This window comes from Elephas maximus, chromosome 12 (assembly GCF_024166365.1).
Source record: "Elephas maximus indicus isolate mEleMax1 chromosome 12, mEleMax1 primary haplotype, whole genome shotgun sequence".
Classification (NCBI taxonomy): Eukaryota; Metazoa; Chordata; class Mammalia; order Proboscidea; family Elephantidae; genus Elephas; species Elephas maximus.
Window position 1 is genome coordinate 52,818,188 of NC_064830.1, and position 17,495 is coordinate 52,835,682.

Genomic DNA, 17,495 nt, shown 5'->3' on the forward strand with positions numbered 1-17,495 from the left:
CAGGATTGTGGTCTTCATCTTATGAGCAACAGGAGTCCTTGCACCATAAGCAAGAGAATGGTATGTTCAGGCACCTCTGGCCACTGTGACAAGAGTGGACTAGAGAATGGCTGCAGCGAGCCCAGCTAAGATACTGCTGCAAGGGTCCAGAACCATGAAGATGCTAACCTGGGTAGTGGCAGTAGACTTTACCCCTAAAGACCTCAGCTTCCTTCTATGCTAAGATTACCAAAATCCTAATATTCTAAAACAGTTTCAGTTTATATTTTATGTACAAACATACCCATTTGCAAAGTGCTTTCTTCAAACTTAGCTCAGTTGTTTTCCCATGTTTCATATAGGGAACAAATTTATTTATTTATTTATTTATTTTTTAAGATGACTGCACTGGGTTACTGAAATTTTCAGAAGTTTATTTAAAGTATTTTTTCCAATTTACTTATTTATTTTAGCTTTGTTATTTATTTTCTTTTGGCTTCTTACTTTTCTTTTTTTAAATTTTATTTTAGAAAATAGACAACAAAAAAATTGCCATTTTAACCATTTTTAAGTATATAATTCAGTGACATTAATTATATTCACTAGGTTGTGTAACCATCACCACTATTTCCAAAAGTTTTTCATCACCCAAAAAAGAAACTCAGTACTCCTTACACAATAACTATTTCCCTCTTCCCCTAGGCCCTGGTAGTCGCTAATAAAATTTTCTATGCATTTGGCTATCCTAGATATTTCATATAAGTGGGATCATACAATATTTGTCCTTTTGTGTCTGACTTTATTTCTTCAGAATAATGTTTCAGTATAATATTGTAACATGAATCAGAATTTCATTTCTCTTTATGGCTGAATTATATTCCATTTTATACATATAACAGATTTTGTTTATTCATTCATCTGTTGATGGTCACTTGGGCTTTTTCCATATTTTAACTGTTGTGAATGATGCTGTAATGAACATTGGTTTATCTGTTTTGAGTCCCTGCTTTCAAGCCGTCGGAAGTATGAGTCTCTGCTTTAAAGTCTTTTGGGTGTATACCTAGGGTGGACTTGCTGGGTCATATGGTAATTCTATATTTAACTTTCTGAGGAGCCTGGCTCCTTACTTTCTGCCTTGTCAAATTGTTTAGGTAGTTCTATTATTTGTGACTTTTTTTTTTTTTTTAACTGACACGGTCCTGTTAAATAAAAACATTTTCCTTGGGTTACTGTTTTGGCAACATTCTCAATTTCTTTACCGAGATACGCTTTGTTCTTTTTGTTTGTTTGTTTTTAAATATTTATCTATACTGTTTATAGATCTAGACTTCATGCTGGCCCTGGGTATTTTGTCCCGTTTCCACCTAATTCATTCATTTATTCAATATTTACTGAACCCCCTCATATATGTCAGGTACAGAATTCACAGAAGTGAATGAAACAGACAAAAATCTCTGCCCTGAAGAAGTTTAAGTTCCACTAAAGAAAACAGAAAATAAGCAAATAAATCAACACAGATACATGACCCTGTGGTAGACAGAATTCTAAGATGACCCTCATGAACTCCGCACCTCTTGGTATTACATCCTGTATGATCTCCTCCCCTGAGTGTGCTTCTAACGAGTAGAATATGGCAAAGGTGAGGGATGTAACTCCCATGTTTCAGTTACATTATATATTGGTCTCCATCTTGTTAGTAAGGCACTAGAGAGAAAGGGGATTCTCTTTGCTGGCTTGATGAAGTAAGCAGCCATGCTGAGGAGGCCCACATGGCAAGGAAGTACAGGCAGCTTTTGGGACTTTGGGAGTTGAGGGAGACCTCCAGCTGACATCCAACAAAAAGCCAAGCCATCGGTCATACACCTGCAAAGAAACAAATTCTGCCAACAACCTGAGTGAGCTTGGACGTGAATTCCCTAGTCAAGCCCCAGAAGAGAACTCAGATCAGCTAACACCTTTACTGCAGTCTTTACAGTCCATGAGCAGAGGACCCAGCTAAGTTGTACCTGGGCTCCTAATCATGGAAACTATGAAATAATAAATATATGTTGTTTTAAGCCACCAAGTTTGTGGTAAATTGTTACACAACAACCGTGTGTTAAATTGTTACACAACAGAAAACTAATACAGATTTGTAGTGAATATACCACAGACTGTCTTGGAAGAACTATAGCCAGAAAGCTCCTCAGAAGCGAGGATGGCGAGACTTCATCTCACATATTTTGGACATGTTATCAGGAGGGATCAATCCCTGGAGGATGACATCATGCTTGGTAAAGCAGAGGGGCAGAAAAAAAGAGAAAGACCTTCAACAAGATGGACTGACACAGTGGCTGCAACAATGGGTTCAATCATAACAACGATTATGAGGATGGTGCAGGACCAGGCAGTGTTTCATTCTATTGTACATAGGGTCACTATGAGTTGGAACAGGCTCGACAGCACTTGACGATAACAGTGATAAGTATTACAAAGTTAAGGCAGGTGAAGGAAAGAGATATTGCAGTGGGAGGTTGGGTACAATTTTAAAAGGGGTGCTTACGGAGGGTCTCACTGAGGAGGTGACATTTAAGAACAGAAAAAAAGCTGTGCAGGCAGGCCTCGCTGGGAATGGTGCATCAGGTGAAGGCAACAACTGCAGAAGCTCTGAGGTGCGAGCATGCCTAGCCTGTTTAGGAACAACGAGGCCGAACTGGCTGGGGTCAAGTGTGCAAAGTGGAGAATACTAGGAGATAAGGTCAAAGAAGTAATGGGGGACCCTACTGTATAGGGCCTTGCAAGCCATCATAAAGACTTGGGCTTTTACTGAATGAAACGAAACTTTTTGACAGTTTTGAATAGAGGAGTGACATGATCCGACTTACATGTTAAAAAGATCACTCCAGCTGCTGGTTTGGAAGTAGACTGTAGAAGGAGCACAGCAAAAGTCAAGAGCCCAATTAAGAATTTAATATAATAATTCAAGTGATATATATATATAACAATGGAGGTGGTAAGAAGTAACAGATTCTGGATATATTCTGAAGTAGGACCAGTAGAATTTCCTAAAGACTGAATACGGAAGGTATGAAAGGAAGAAGAGGAATCAATGAAGACTCCAAAACTTTTGACCTAAAGAACTAGAAGAACAGAACTGCTGTTCACTGAGATGCAAAGTATGCAAGGGAGTATGCACATTGGTGTAAGGAGTGGTGGTTGGATTGGTGGAGATCAGCGGTTCCATTTTAGGCATGTTTATTAATGTCTTAGTTATATACAAGCCTGGAGGACAGGCTAGAGATATAAATTTGAACACCCTCAGCATATAAACGGCTTCTGAAGCCAGGAGACTAGATGTAATCACCAATGGAACGAGCCCAGTGAGAGGAAAGTCCCAAGAAATAAGCCCTGAAGTACTCTATCATTTAAAAGTGGGGGAGCTAAGGCGATACCAGCAAGTTATGGTAGGGAAGCCAAAGAGTTAAGAGGGCAATCAAGAGAATGTGCTATGTCCCGGAAGACAAGTGAAAAAACTGTTTCAAGTTGGAAGAAGTAACCAACTGTGTAAAATCATGCTGATAGGTTAAGAAAGAACTAACCACAGGATTCAGTAACAGGAAGGCACTGGAGACAGTTTCTGAGGAGTGGTGGTACTTGTGCTTAACAGAAAATGAGGACAGAAACTTGGAGACAAGCAACTATTATACAGGCAACTCTCCCAAGGTGCTATAAGGGAAGCAGGGAACCGAGGCAGAAGCTGAGAGGGAAGGTCAAGAAAGGGTTTTATTATTGTTGTTGTTCATCTGTTTTACAATGGGTAAGGTTATATCATGTTTGGATGCTAATGGATGCCCCACTGGAGAAGGGAAAACCAAGGAGAGGGGAGACAACTGCAATAGCAACGTACCTGAGAAAACAAGGGCAAATGGGATTTAGCACACAAGTGAAGGAACTGACCTTATATAAAAACACAGACAGTTCATCCAAGGAAATACAGGGAGGGCAGAACATACAGATGCAGATGTAGGAGGTGAACAGATATCAGCAGGTGGTAGAAGCTTATCAAAGTTCTCTGCTGATTGCATCTAATTTCTCAGGCAGGAATCCATAGTAAACAAAAGGTGAAGTTGGCAACTGGGAATCTACCAATACCCAGGGGCACAGGGCTTTTGTAAAGTGTCTGCACCTGGGCTCTGAGTGGAGGAAAAAGTCTCTCCTGAGAACTTGTAGCCACAAAACAGCCCTCATGAGGCCAAGACTCACACTGTGTAGAACAACTCACAAGCTGAGAACTTAGTTTGAGTTGGGAATACCCTCAGCTGCCTGGCAAAAGCTACATAAACCTTTTCTGGAAGAATTCACCCTCAACCTGGCCCAAAGAATCCCGACAAATAACTTGCAATTACATAATCTCTCAGCAAAGCATAAAGCCAGCTCACTATGGTGCTTTGATATCAACACATCTGGGTTAAAATCCCAGCTCTACCTTTTCACCAAGCTTGACATTCTTTAGGAAGTCTTTGAGCAGCAGTTTCCTTTCCTGTAGAGCAAGAAAACTGAAATCTTTACAATATAGTCTTCCATCTACAAATATGGCAAGTTGTTGTTGTGCCATCAAGTCAATTTCAACTCACAGCGACCCTACAGGACAGAGTAGGACTGCCTCCTAGGGTTTCATAGGCTGTGATCTTTACAGGAGCAGGTTGCCAGGTCTTTTCTCCTTCTTAGCAGCTGGTGGGTTCAAACTGCCGACCTTTCAGTTAGCAGCAGAGCACTTATTCATTGTGCCACCAGGACTCCTTTGAACACAGCATAGCTCTTCATTTATTTTACAGCTTTTGTTTTTCTCAGTAACATTTCATAATTTTCTGTATAGAAACAACCTAAACATCTTTTGTTAGAGTCATTCCTAGGTATCTGATATTTTTGATTCTGTTATAAATAGCATCATTATGTAAATTAATTTTCTAATTATCACTGGCATATGGAAGAGCAATTAATTTTTGTATATTGGCTTTATATCAAGCAAAAAATAAAAATGAAACTTGACCTCTTCTTCAATGATACCTACAAATTATTCCACATGGGCTTCAGACCTAAATGTAAAAGGCAAAAACTAAAACATCCAGATTCTAGACCAAGGTTTCTTAACCTGAGGTCCTCTGATCCCTTAAGGGGCATGTGCATGGAAATAGAAATCAGGGTATAGAAGATGCTTTTACTATCCCACCCATATCCTCTCATGCCTTCTCATTTTAAACTCAAACTAAGATTCAGAGGTATCATGAATTTGAATGGGGAAAAACAATTACATCTAGTTTTATAACTGCTAATTGAAATAAATGCTAAATTTGAGTTATAAATATAAGCAACAAACCGAACTATTATTAGCAGTACCTGGGACTTTGTCTCCAGAAGAAATCACAGATGTTTTTGTATCACATGACAGTTGCTATAGATATCTCAAAACATTTTTTACTCTCTTCACAACCTCAAAATTATATAAGTTATCAAACCCATTGCCATCTAATTGATTCCAACACACAGCAACCCTGTAAGACAGGCTATAACTGCCCCATAGGGTTTCCAAGACTGCGATCTTTATGGGAACAGGCTGCCACATCTTCCTCTCACAGAGGGGCTGGTGGGTTAGAACCACTGACCTTTTGGTTAACAGCCATGCACTTTAACCACTGTGCCACCAAGGCTCCTTCACTGGTTATTAGACGAGCTCATAAATTGCACATGATTGCAGTCTTCCTGTCTATAATGCTCTTGCAACTATTGAGCAACTAACTCTATGTTTATCAGTAAAGTTGAGTGTTGTTAAACTAGAGATTAACTCAAAAAGCCTTGGTGATTTCTGGCGTTCTTGGGAAAAGTCTACCCTCATCTTGTAAAGCAAGATACAAGAGTTTTAATTCCATATACAACAACCAAACTTTAACTTGCCCATAAATTAAATGTAATTTTCTTGTTACTGAATATATTGTTTTTAAAGTACGTTAATAGCTATTATCACAAATCTTCTTCATATTTTGAAACTGATTTCAAGACTTACTTCCTTTGTGATCTATGCATTTTATTTTATGCACTTAAAAACATTCTGAGAAAAGGGTTGTAGGCTTCACCAAGTTTCCGAAGGGCTCATGGTACAAAAAAAACTTTAGAAACTCTGGTCTAAAAGATTATATAAGATAGGAAAATCTTCACAACCACCAACCCAAAAACCAAACCCACTGCCATCAAGTTGATTCCGACTCATAGCGACCCTATAGGACAGAGTAGAACTGCCCCCATACAGTTTCCCAGGAGTGCCTGGCAGATCTGAACTGCTGACCTCTTGGTTAGCAGCCGCAGCACTTAACCACTAAGCCACCAGGGTTTCCTCACAACCACAGGGGAAGGACTCAGCACAACCGCAATGGCAAAAATTGATAAATTTAACTATATTAAAATTAAGTATCTCTATTCATCAAAAGACACCATTAATAAACTGGAAAAGCAAGCAAAGGAGTGGGAGAAGATTTCTGCCACAATTGACAAGGAGCTCATGTTCAGAATAAGAAAAAAGATCAAGAATGCATTTTTAAAAATGGGCAAGGGAATTGATCAGTTTTGTCTGAAAGTAGTCATTCAAATACCAAATAAACACATGAAAAGGTATTAATCTTATTAATAATCACAGGGAAATACGCTTTAAAACCACTGCAATGAAGTCACACTTAGCATCCACCACATTTATCAAAGTTAAAAAGTCTGACCACATCAGTGCTGGCAAGAAGCAAAAGGAACTATCAGGAACTACCAGTAAGGATGTTAAATTAGTACACCCACTTTGGAAAACTAATTGATTTACTAATGGTGATGGTATATGTAACCTAAGACCCAGCAATTCCACTCCTATGGATATACCCAAGAGAAATCTACACACGTGTCCAACAAACACATATAATACTGTTCACATTATTTAGTACATGTCAGAAATGGCAGGGCAGATCAGTGGGAGAAGAATGAATGAATGATCCAATAAATCATACTGAAACAATAAAAATCCTCTGGATTAAGAACTTAATTACAAAAGACAAAAACTGTAAACTTTTAGAATAAAGGAGAATAATTTACGACATCATAATAAGGAAGAATTTCTTAAACAAGATAAGAAAAACACAATCCTTATAGGAAAAGATTGATAAATTCAAACTGCCATTAACACATAATATATTATGGATATGTTATCTTTTTAAGTCTTTAACCTTTAAAAATATAAATGTTTATAGGTGAATAACATCAGTGATATGAGTCAAAATAATCCATAATCCAGGTGGGTGAGAGGTGTTATAGCTGAAACACCAGGCTGGTTGTATATAACTGTTGATGCTGGGTGGTGGTACAAAGAGGTTCATTATACTATTCTCTCTGCTTCTGTTTATGTTTGAAAATTAAAAAAAAAAAAAAAAAAATTAAAGGATCATAAAGAAATGGAAAAGACAAAACACAACTAAAAAAAGATGTGTGCAACACATATAACTGACAAGCAGTATGATCAGAATAGATAAAAGAACTCCCTCAAATTAAAAAGAAAGGAAAAAAGCATCCACAAATAAAAGACACTCATATTGCAATAGTAATGAGGAAAATGCAAATTAAAACCACACCGATACGTTATTTTACACCCAACAAATTGGCAAAAATTTAACTTTGACCACACCATTATGAGAATATAATGTCAAAATATAGTGTAATCATAATACTCATGTACTAGTGGTAGGAGTGAAAACTGAAACAAACACTTTGGAAAACAATTTAGAATTATAAAGTTGAAAATACATAATTTACTCTTAAATACATATCCAGACAAATTATTACCAGGTACACAAAGACAGACATATGAATGTTCATTGCAACATTGTTTATGAAAGCAAAACCCTTTTTAAAAAATCCATGTCCATCACCAAGAGAATGGATAAATAAATTGGGGAATATTTATATAATGGAATATTATACACCAGTAAAAATGAATAAACTATAGCATCAACATGGATGAATCTCACAAATATAAATTCAAGAGCAAAATGGAAGTCACAGAACACAAACTGTATGGTATTATTTTTTAAGTTCAAACCTGAAAAGTTAAGCATTATATTATTTGGGATTTATATATATTAAAGTATAAAAAAGAAGCAATGAAATAATAAACACAAAATTCAGGATTCTGGATGCCTGGGATAGATGGGAAAGGAGGTGATCCAAGCAGGAAGAGACCCATTAGTTTTATGTTCTTTGTCTTAAAGATAGGTAGAGGGTATATGCATATTTATTATTTATTAATTACATCTTACATAGAAGTTATATAAATATTCTTTTGTACACATGAAACATTTTATAATTTAAAAAAAAACATTCAGACAATAAAAAGAAATTAAAAACATGATATAGGAAAAAAAATTTTAAGCTAAAGCTGAAAAATCCTCCAGAAATTAAACAAAAAGATGAAGAGAAGGAAAATGGAAGAAAAAAACAAAGTAAATTAGAAGAGCAGTAAAGAAGGACCTACATCCAAATAAACAATAGAAAGAAAGAGAAGAGAACATGAAGGGAAGAAAACTACACAAAAGAAGTAATACAAAATAATCTCCCAGAACAGAAGGACATGAGTTTCCAGATTGAATAGGTTCACCAAACTGGCAATGCAAAAGGAGTCTTTATCTTTTAGAGATATATTTTAACATATTTACAGACAACTTACCCGTACCATGGACATAATCATAAAATTTCAGAACAGGGATAAGGAAAAAAGCCTTAAAACCTCTACAACTAGGGGCTGAAAGATGTGGGGACAGCGAAGTCATACTAGCACTATACTTCGCAACAGCAACACAGGAAGCCAGAAGGCAACAGAACCATGCCTTATAATTCTAAGGGAAAATGATTTTCAATCCAATTCTATGCCTAGTCAAGTATCAATCAAATATAAGAGCCGAAGAAAAATTTTCAGACATGCAAGGCCTCAAAAATGTTTTCCCCCATTCACCTTCCTAAGGAAACAACTATAGAATCATCTCCCATCAAATAAAGAAAAGAAAATAAATGATGCTGAGAAGCAGGGAATTTAACAAAGCAAAGAGGCAAAAAGAATTTCCAGGGGTTCGCAAATGAAGTGAGTGGCACAAGTGGTTGTGCCACTAAAGGTTGATGGTTCAAACCCACCCAGCAGCACCATGTTAAAAAGCCCTGGCGATCTGCTTCTGTAAAAATTACAGCCAAGAAAACCTTATGGAGCAGTTCTACTCTGTAACACATGGGGTCACCATGAGTTGGAATCAATTCAATGACAAGAGATTTGGTTTGGGGTTTTTTGGTAAAAGAAAATCCCAAGATGACAGCCCTATTTCAGACCTAGAGAGCAACTAAACCAGGCTGGTACACAGAGACCACACATTGCCAGGATACCTCCTGAGTGGGACAGTACTGAGAGAAGACTCAAACTGTCAGAGGCTTTGAGAGCGAATTAGTAAGCATATAGAAAACTAAGCAAATAGTAAAACAAAGCAATTATTAACTCCAAAGTAACCGTTAACTGCAAAGAATATATATAAGTAACAGTAATAATGTGAACAATGAACCTGGATTTAACCAAAAATTCTATTACCTATGTCGGGAAGAGGAAACCCGAGTGGTATGGTGGTTAAAAGCTACAGCTGCTAACCAAAAGGTCGGCAGTTCAAATCCACCAGGCACTCCTTGGAAACCCTATGGGGCAGTTCTACTCTGTCCTATAGGGTCGCTATGAGTCGGAATCGACTCAACGGCAATGGGTTGGGTTGTTTTTTTTTTTTTTTTTATATCGGGAAAACAGGAGGAAGGGTAGGGAATATTGTGCAGTTAAAAGTGGAGATGGGGATAGACGTATCAATTGGAGAGATAAAGTCTCAGTTTACATAGCAGGAAGGCAACCAATGATATAGAAAACTGAAAAGAAGAAAAGAAAAAAAAAAAAAAGAAACAGGCATAAGCAAGTGATTAGAAACATGGAGGGAAATACCAAAATACACAACTGAACAAATAACTCCAACCAGTATAGGAATTAAGAGTAGAGAAGGATAAGGCAGGGGAGTGCTTCTTTTCATTGTGAATCTAATAATACAATTTTACTTTTTTAAATTATGTATATATGCCTTTTTTAAACATAAAAAAATTTTCAAACACAAATACTAAGGTCAAATAAACCAAAAAAACCCAGTGCCGTCGAGTCGATTCCGACTCATAGCAACCCTATAAGGATTATAAAAATAATAGTTGTTATTTCCCAAGTGCTTAAACCTGTGGGGGACATACCAGTTTTTCACAGACATATCATTACTCCTCATACCAGCTTTGCAGAGCAGGAATATCCCAATTACACAGTTGAGAAAACAAAGTGAGAATGAATAAGGGCATTTTTAACTGTTTTGTTGTTGTTGCTTCATCCTTTACCTTTCCAGCGGTAGCAAAATATTCACCATCAGGAGACCATTCCATCAAGTGTACAGATACTGAGGTTCTAAAAAAAAATAAAAGCAGTTAAACAGCAACCATTTTTAAAATCTACTACACTGTATACATAAATGGTCAAAATGAGATTTTCATAACAAGGTCACCATCACAGAACAAGAGTGTCAAATGCTTTTGACTCCCTGAAAATATAAGTAAAATATTTCATCTTCCTAAACATTATCGGTTCAGAGATGTAGCTGCTAACGAGCCACTCCTTGGAAGCACTATGGGGCAGTTCTACTCTGTCCAGTGGATCGCTATGAGTTGGAATCGACCTGATGGCAATGGGTTTAGTTTTTGGTGTTAAATATTATTAATTAGTTAAGACAGAAATTCTAAGTTCACTATGGTAACCAAAGAAGAACGCAAGTAACGTGCATACAGGATATCACCACCTTCATGTCCCACTATCACCCTAAATATAACATGTTAAAAACTGAACTCATCAACTTCCCTGGCTAACTGGTCCTGTCTGCATAGTACACATCAATGTCAATGGTAGAGCCACCCTTCCACTTGAGAGTGGCTGGCAACTTCCACCACCCCATCTTCCCCTTGCCAGCCCCATTCGTAGTTCTGATGGAAGGAAGACACACTAACGGGTTTCAGTAAGGAAAAGTCTACCTTCTAGCCTTCTAAAGGCAATGATACCACCAAAAAATAAAGACCAAGTAAAAGGGAACATATTTAGGAAGAATTTTTAAATCAACGAACATAACAATTGAGTCAGACACTAACTTGCACTGCCAGATGCATCTCCAGTCATTTAAGACAGGAGGAATGCTGTTACCAGTTTCTTCCTCCTCTTCTAGAACATCACCTCCTGGAGGAGCCCACAACTGAACAGACTCAGTTGCTGTCAACAATCTGTTATCTGAAAATTAAAGAATGTCTTGATGAATAAGCAAGGATTATCTAGGGAAAGAAATGCACAATGTGAGCTTCTATTTACGTCCATGAACTGTAACAAATAAACAACATTGTCTATGAAAAACACTTGGCATGTATCTAAGAATCTGCTAGATAAAAAAGAGTAGTTCTCAGGGAAGATTTGAGAACAAAAGAGAGAAGCTTACTTAGGAAGAACTGTTATGTATCAGAAAAGTCTTTAAAAAATAACACAGAAGTAAAAAAACAAAACAACCCCCCCCCCAAAACTCATATATACAATATATAAATATGTTCTCAGGCTTTAAGACATAACTACAAATTAGTGAAATCGTTTTTCTACATGAAATATAAAAATTGCCCTCCTTAACTATGAATGTAAAAAGGGACAACATACATTATCATTAGAAGTTTCTAATCTTTCAAAATTAAAGATAATACTTTCCTGAAGTACAAATGATAACAAAACAAGGTGGGGGGGTGGCCCTACTTTATTTCTGATTTTATGTCTCAGTAAGTACAATAAGAATAAAACACAGCACATGTTAACTAAGGAACAAATCATCACTGTTTCTTGGGATAAAACATTCTGCAGGGGGGAAGCATAGAATAGTTATGTACCGTATACACAGCAGTGTATAACATGAAGGAAAAAAGTACATTCATTTATTAGCAAAAAGAAAACATACTACTGATCATTTTCTTATTAAGGAAGATTATATTACATTGTAATCATACATTTAAAACAAATATTTAATTTTTATAGTTTCTAAAAATAATCGCTAAATACCTTGAGGATCCCATGCCAAGTTGTACGTCACAGTACTCAAAAAAAACTGCCCAGTTTTAAGCCACTGACACTTGAGTTGCTGAAACATGAAGGAGGAAAAAAAGGAAAAAGATATGCTTTTAAAATAATATCCACGAGCACATGTGAGGAACGTGCTTCTTAGTTCAATCAAGTATACAAGACCAAATGGGAAACTCCTACCCAAAAAGCAAAGATGAGAAGGCAGGACGGGAGAATGGACACTGAGAACACAGGGTGAAAAGGGAAAGGGGGAGAGTGCTGACACATTGCACAGATTGCAACTAATGTCACCAAATGATTTGTGTATAAAAATTTTGAATGAGAAACTAATTTGCGCTATAAACTTTCACCTAAAACACAATAAAGGTTTTAAAATAATATAGTATATATGAATGCTATCATTTTCTTAAACTAGAGATCTTATGATCTGAAACAAAGACACAAATATTTTACTCCCCAACCCCACCCCCAGTGCCATCAAAACAACGTTTTAAAAATGACTTCTAATAAAAAAAAAAAAAAAAAGACTTCTAATACTTACTATTTATCCTACCATATTGAGCTGCTTGTCATGCCCAAACAAAGCATGTTCTCTTAGGTTTCCTTCCATGTCTACACCAGGTACCATCGAGTCAGCTCCAACTCATGGTGACCCCACATGTGTCACAATGGCTGATTTTTCAGAAGATCACCAGGCCTTTCTTCCAAGGCACTTCTGGGTGGACTCGAAGTGCCAACTTTTTGGTTAGCAGCCAAGCGTTAACTGTTTGCACTATCCAGAAACTCCCTCCATGTCTATAAATACATTCTTATGCCTAAGATGTCTTTCCCTCTCTATATCTGCAATCCTACGTTTCCACCAAGAAGTAGCTAAATCATCACCTCCTCTGTGAAGCCTTTTCTGACATCCTGGCAACACCAACAGCAGTTTTTACATTCTACTATCATAACTCTGATCATACTGCATTGCTATTTGTATGTCTGGCTCTCCTATTGCAACTCGTCAAGAGGAGGTTCTATGTCATAATAACCTTTGTACCTTTACAGCTTGTAATGGCTGGTACACAGATGCACGATAAATGTTTATTAAAACTAAATAAATACACATTAGAAATGCAAATTAGCATAATCCTATAGACTCGACACCTAAAAGAAAATCGAAATCACCTCCCAAAAATTCAACAGATAATAACCCACAACTTTAAACTACACTGTATTTATCTGAATAATTTCCACCTTTTTTTTTTTTTAACATTTTCATTCTAAAAGGTGGAAAGAAGATTCAAATTTTAAAAGTCAAAGACCTTTGTCTTTAAATACTGTAAGTAAATAAAATTTAGGTATTTCTTTATAGTGCATAAACATAAAATGCCCTCTCATGAAAGTATAATACAATATAAAGTTGTGTAACCTTAGACAAGTTGTACATTAATCTCTTGGCAAGTAATGGTAATTTAATAAACGGCAATTATCTTTAAGATATTTGTACAAATATTTGACAGTTAAATTATTCAAGGTGTCATCCCTACTTAAAGGTAGGATTTAAAAATAAAACTGTAAAACCTGCATTTATCTGTAAAAGTAATCTTAACCAAGGGTGAAAAAATGTTATTTTAAACCCTACCACTGCTGACCAAACTATAGCAATATTTTAAGTATTGCTCAATAAATCTATTCAATAGTAATATTAGTCATTCCTAAAATTATAACATCTCTAATATTCTTTCCATTAGTGTTTCTCAGAGTGTAATATACAGACATAGCAGAAATTTGGAGGGTGAGACCTGGGACTCTGCATTTTTAATATGGGTTCCAGGTGCCTCTTCAGTATTCTAAAATTTGATATCCCTTTCATGATATTCTTACACAGAAAAGACTAATATTTTAACTTACACTATTTTGTTGGAAATGTAAAAAGAAATACTCAAATATACACATATAATAAAAACTATCAAAACTACTTGTTTTAATGTACACATTCAAGTATATACACTTTTTAAATTAATAAATACATTTGCAGTTTTGACTATTTGTGAGTGAGAGTGGAGTTCCAATGCATGTAGTAATTTTTAATGGGATTAATAACTCTAACGAGATAGGATTTGCTCAATATTAAGTAAGATTACATATAATACAGCACCCAGTATGAATCTGAATGGTTCTCAGACAAGAAACAGGAGTAGTTCAGTCTAGGGTGAACCTCAATTAGGAGGGTAAATCTCAATTAGCAAACCACAGCCTCATCTGGCCTGAGGCCAAAACAACTAGATGGTGCCCCATAACCACTACCGACAATAGAAGATCCCAGATAGAATTGGTGAAAAATGGAGAACAAAAGCCAAATTCCTAAAATTGGTCAGACTTATTGGATCAATAGAGATTAGACGAACCCCTGAGACTATCATCGTAACATGCCCTGTGAACTTGGAAATGAAGGTCACCTTTCAGCCAAATAACAGACTAGCTTATAAAATAAATAGTATTACCCAGGAGTACTGTGCTCCTTTAAATAATCAACTATATGAGACCAAAAGGTCAACATTTACCATAAAAGCAAAGAAGAGAAGGTAAGGAGGGGCAGGGAAGCTATGTTGATGGAAATAGAACAATGGAAATAATGAGAATGCTGACACATTGTAAAAAATGTAACCAACGCCACAGAAAAATTCAAATAAAAATTGTTAAATGAGAGCCAAATTTGCTGTGTAAACATTTTACCTAAAACATAATATTCTTTTTACAAAAACCTCAATTAGCAATACTCTAGAGACTCAGGATTCTAAAAGACCTAAGGATATGTCCCTAGGGAATGTCAAAGATCTTACCATACAGTTCAAAGGAGCTCTTTATTGTCATCGACTGGATTCTAAAGTCAATTAGATTCTAAAAATATTCTACTATGATTTAATACTTACACAATTTCTCTTATGAGAATTTATGCCCAAGGGCTCAAAAATACAAACAGCATTACCATATGAAGCTGCAATCTAAAAAAGAATGAACAAAACATTAATACTTAGGAAAAAGTACAATAAAGATAACCTTTTCATAATTATATATAAGTATATATAATTATATATAAACTAATTGTATCTAAATAATCCCAATACCATATTGAATGTGAATGAAAAGATTATAACCAGCTAACACAAAGTCACAAATGTAAACATTATCAGCACAAGCACTAAAGATAAAGGGACTAACAGAGACTATAAATTACAGATTTCACAATTTTGCCTTCTACCTTCAACCAGGTAAGAAAAAGAAACACAGGTGCTCTGCTTCCCATGGTTATGAACACCACTGTCTGACATTTTAAAAAATTGTGCTCGTAGAGAATTTGTTCATTGAGGTTATCACCAGCACATAAATAATTAAAATTCATCTCTGATAACTATCATACAAGCTTGCCTGGCCTTGGAAGAAGAGCAATGAAAAATTAATGAGTGAAATCTGACACTCTCAGTGTTTTGCAAAATAAGCCGAAGCAATGCTTAAGGAAAAAAAACTGAAAAAAATTAGAAAAACAAGAAATAAGTATCTGAAAACACCAAGAAATTCAGTGTTTCAATATTAGGTTAACCATATCACTGGATTGTCAAATAGTGAACATTTACACAAATATTAAGGAGTGGTGCAAGCAATAAGGAGGAGCAGTAGTAACAGTATAACAAAGCAATCATAATTTATCATTCAATATAAATTTGCATGATTACTACTTATCATCATGAATAGACTAATTTAATATATTCTTGATAAAATTTGTTAATCCTAGGAAGAACAATTTCTAGAACAATAAGATTTAAATTATTATAGGTAAAAATCTAATTTTTTATATCTGGTAGAGATATTCTTCTCTGCTACAAATGTTTATGCTATACTTACAATAAACCCAATACTCGTGACCAAAATTTGATGTATATTATGTATGAAAATGTGGGGGAAAGGTACATAAGATGAAATTTTAACTATTTAAAAATAAACCCTCTGTTTTAAACTTTGAATAAACTGTGAGATTCTTCTTGCAACAAATAAACTTTCATTAAATTAGCAGAGACTCTACAAAGCACCAGCTATATGACTGGTAGTATATTAAACCCAAACCCACCCTGGTGGTATAGCGCTTAAGTACTACAGCTGCTAACCAAAGTGTTGGCAGTTCAAATCCACAGGTGCTCCTTGGAAACTCTATGGGGGAGTTCTACTCTGTCCTATAGGGTTGCTATGAGTTGGAATTGACTCAACCGTAACGGGCTTTTTTTTTTTTTTTTTAATATTAGACATTAACAACTTGTTAAATTCCTTGATAAAATTTTGATGTTATTATGATTTGGAGGCTATAAGGGGTACTAGGTAGAGATGAGAACAGTACACTTCTCTGCTCGACGGCTGCTGGAATTATGGAATATCACAGTACACATAGGATTGTGAGAGTTACAGATATTTCGAGACAGTATACAACTGTAGAATTATTACCAGATTATCAGCTTCATGGCACATTACAAGCTATATATAACCTGTCACTTTATAGCTGCTATCAATAACCATATAAGCAAGTCACATTAATAAAAAATTGTAGCAAGCCTTGTATGAAAAGGTAAGAAATATTCTGAGATGATAAAATATGTTAAAGGGTGACATTTAATAAAGTAATTAAATTCCTTACTCTTCCATGTTGGTTAGAACACTCCACACAGCTGATTTGGATATTTCCATGCTTAGCACCAGGAATGATCTGCACACATTCAAAATCATCTGCCAAAATAACAATATCACAGCCGGATCCATATGCCTAAAATAAAAGTTTTACAATATGTAAGATTTGTAATTTTTGTATTGTTATTATTGTATGGGGTCGCTATGATTTGGAATCGACTCAACGGCAGTGGGTTTGATTTTTTTTTTTTATTATTGTATAATAGTTCATCTTAGATTTTGTTTCCATTATAAAGTATACTTTTACAAAATAGTTAATATAAGAATATCAATTTCCAATAAAAACATTAAAAGTCACATCAAAAAATAAACTGATGGCCCCTGTGAATTACCATTCAACAACTACTACTAATAAGAAAAGGGTTCTCCCAGTTTGTAAACACTACAGTCTCTGTCCCTGCAGGTCACAAGTCATTCTGTTTCGAGTCTGTGTCCAGAGCTCATCTCAATAAACCCTAAAGAATAAAACCTCCATCCAAAATTAATAAGGCACTGAAGGCTACAACTATGTTCCCAGGGTTCAAATCAGACTTGAGAAAGATCGTGACGGAAATCAGACATGCATTTTCCAACACAATTCCACATG

The 17,495-nt window shown here is 35.7% G+C and overlaps 1 protein-coding gene across 6 annotated transcripts in view; it reads right to left on the reverse strand.

The window, feature by feature from the left end:
• The window catches only part of DMXL2 (Dmx like 2), a 249,253-nt gene that overhangs the window by 165,709 nt on the left and 66,049 nt on the right, over positions 1–17,495 (reverse strand). For all 6 annotated transcript variants that reach the window (XR_007519764.1, XR_007519765.1, XR_007519763.1 and 3 more), the window contains exons 2-6: positions 16,860–16,985; positions 15,109–15,180; positions 12,173–12,251; positions 11,233–11,368; positions 10,435–10,501 (exon numbers count right to left, since the gene is read on the reverse strand). Coding sequence is in view for 3 of the 6 variants with exons in the window: in XM_049904983.1 (XP_049760940.1) it covers positions 10,435–10,501; positions 11,233–11,368; positions 12,173–12,251; positions 15,109–15,180; positions 16,860–16,985 (480 nt within the window). In the remaining 3 variants the exon portion in view is untranslated. The remainder of the gene's footprint in view (positions 1–10,434; positions 10,502–11,232; positions 11,369–12,172; positions 12,252–15,108; positions 15,181–16,859; positions 16,986–17,495) is intronic.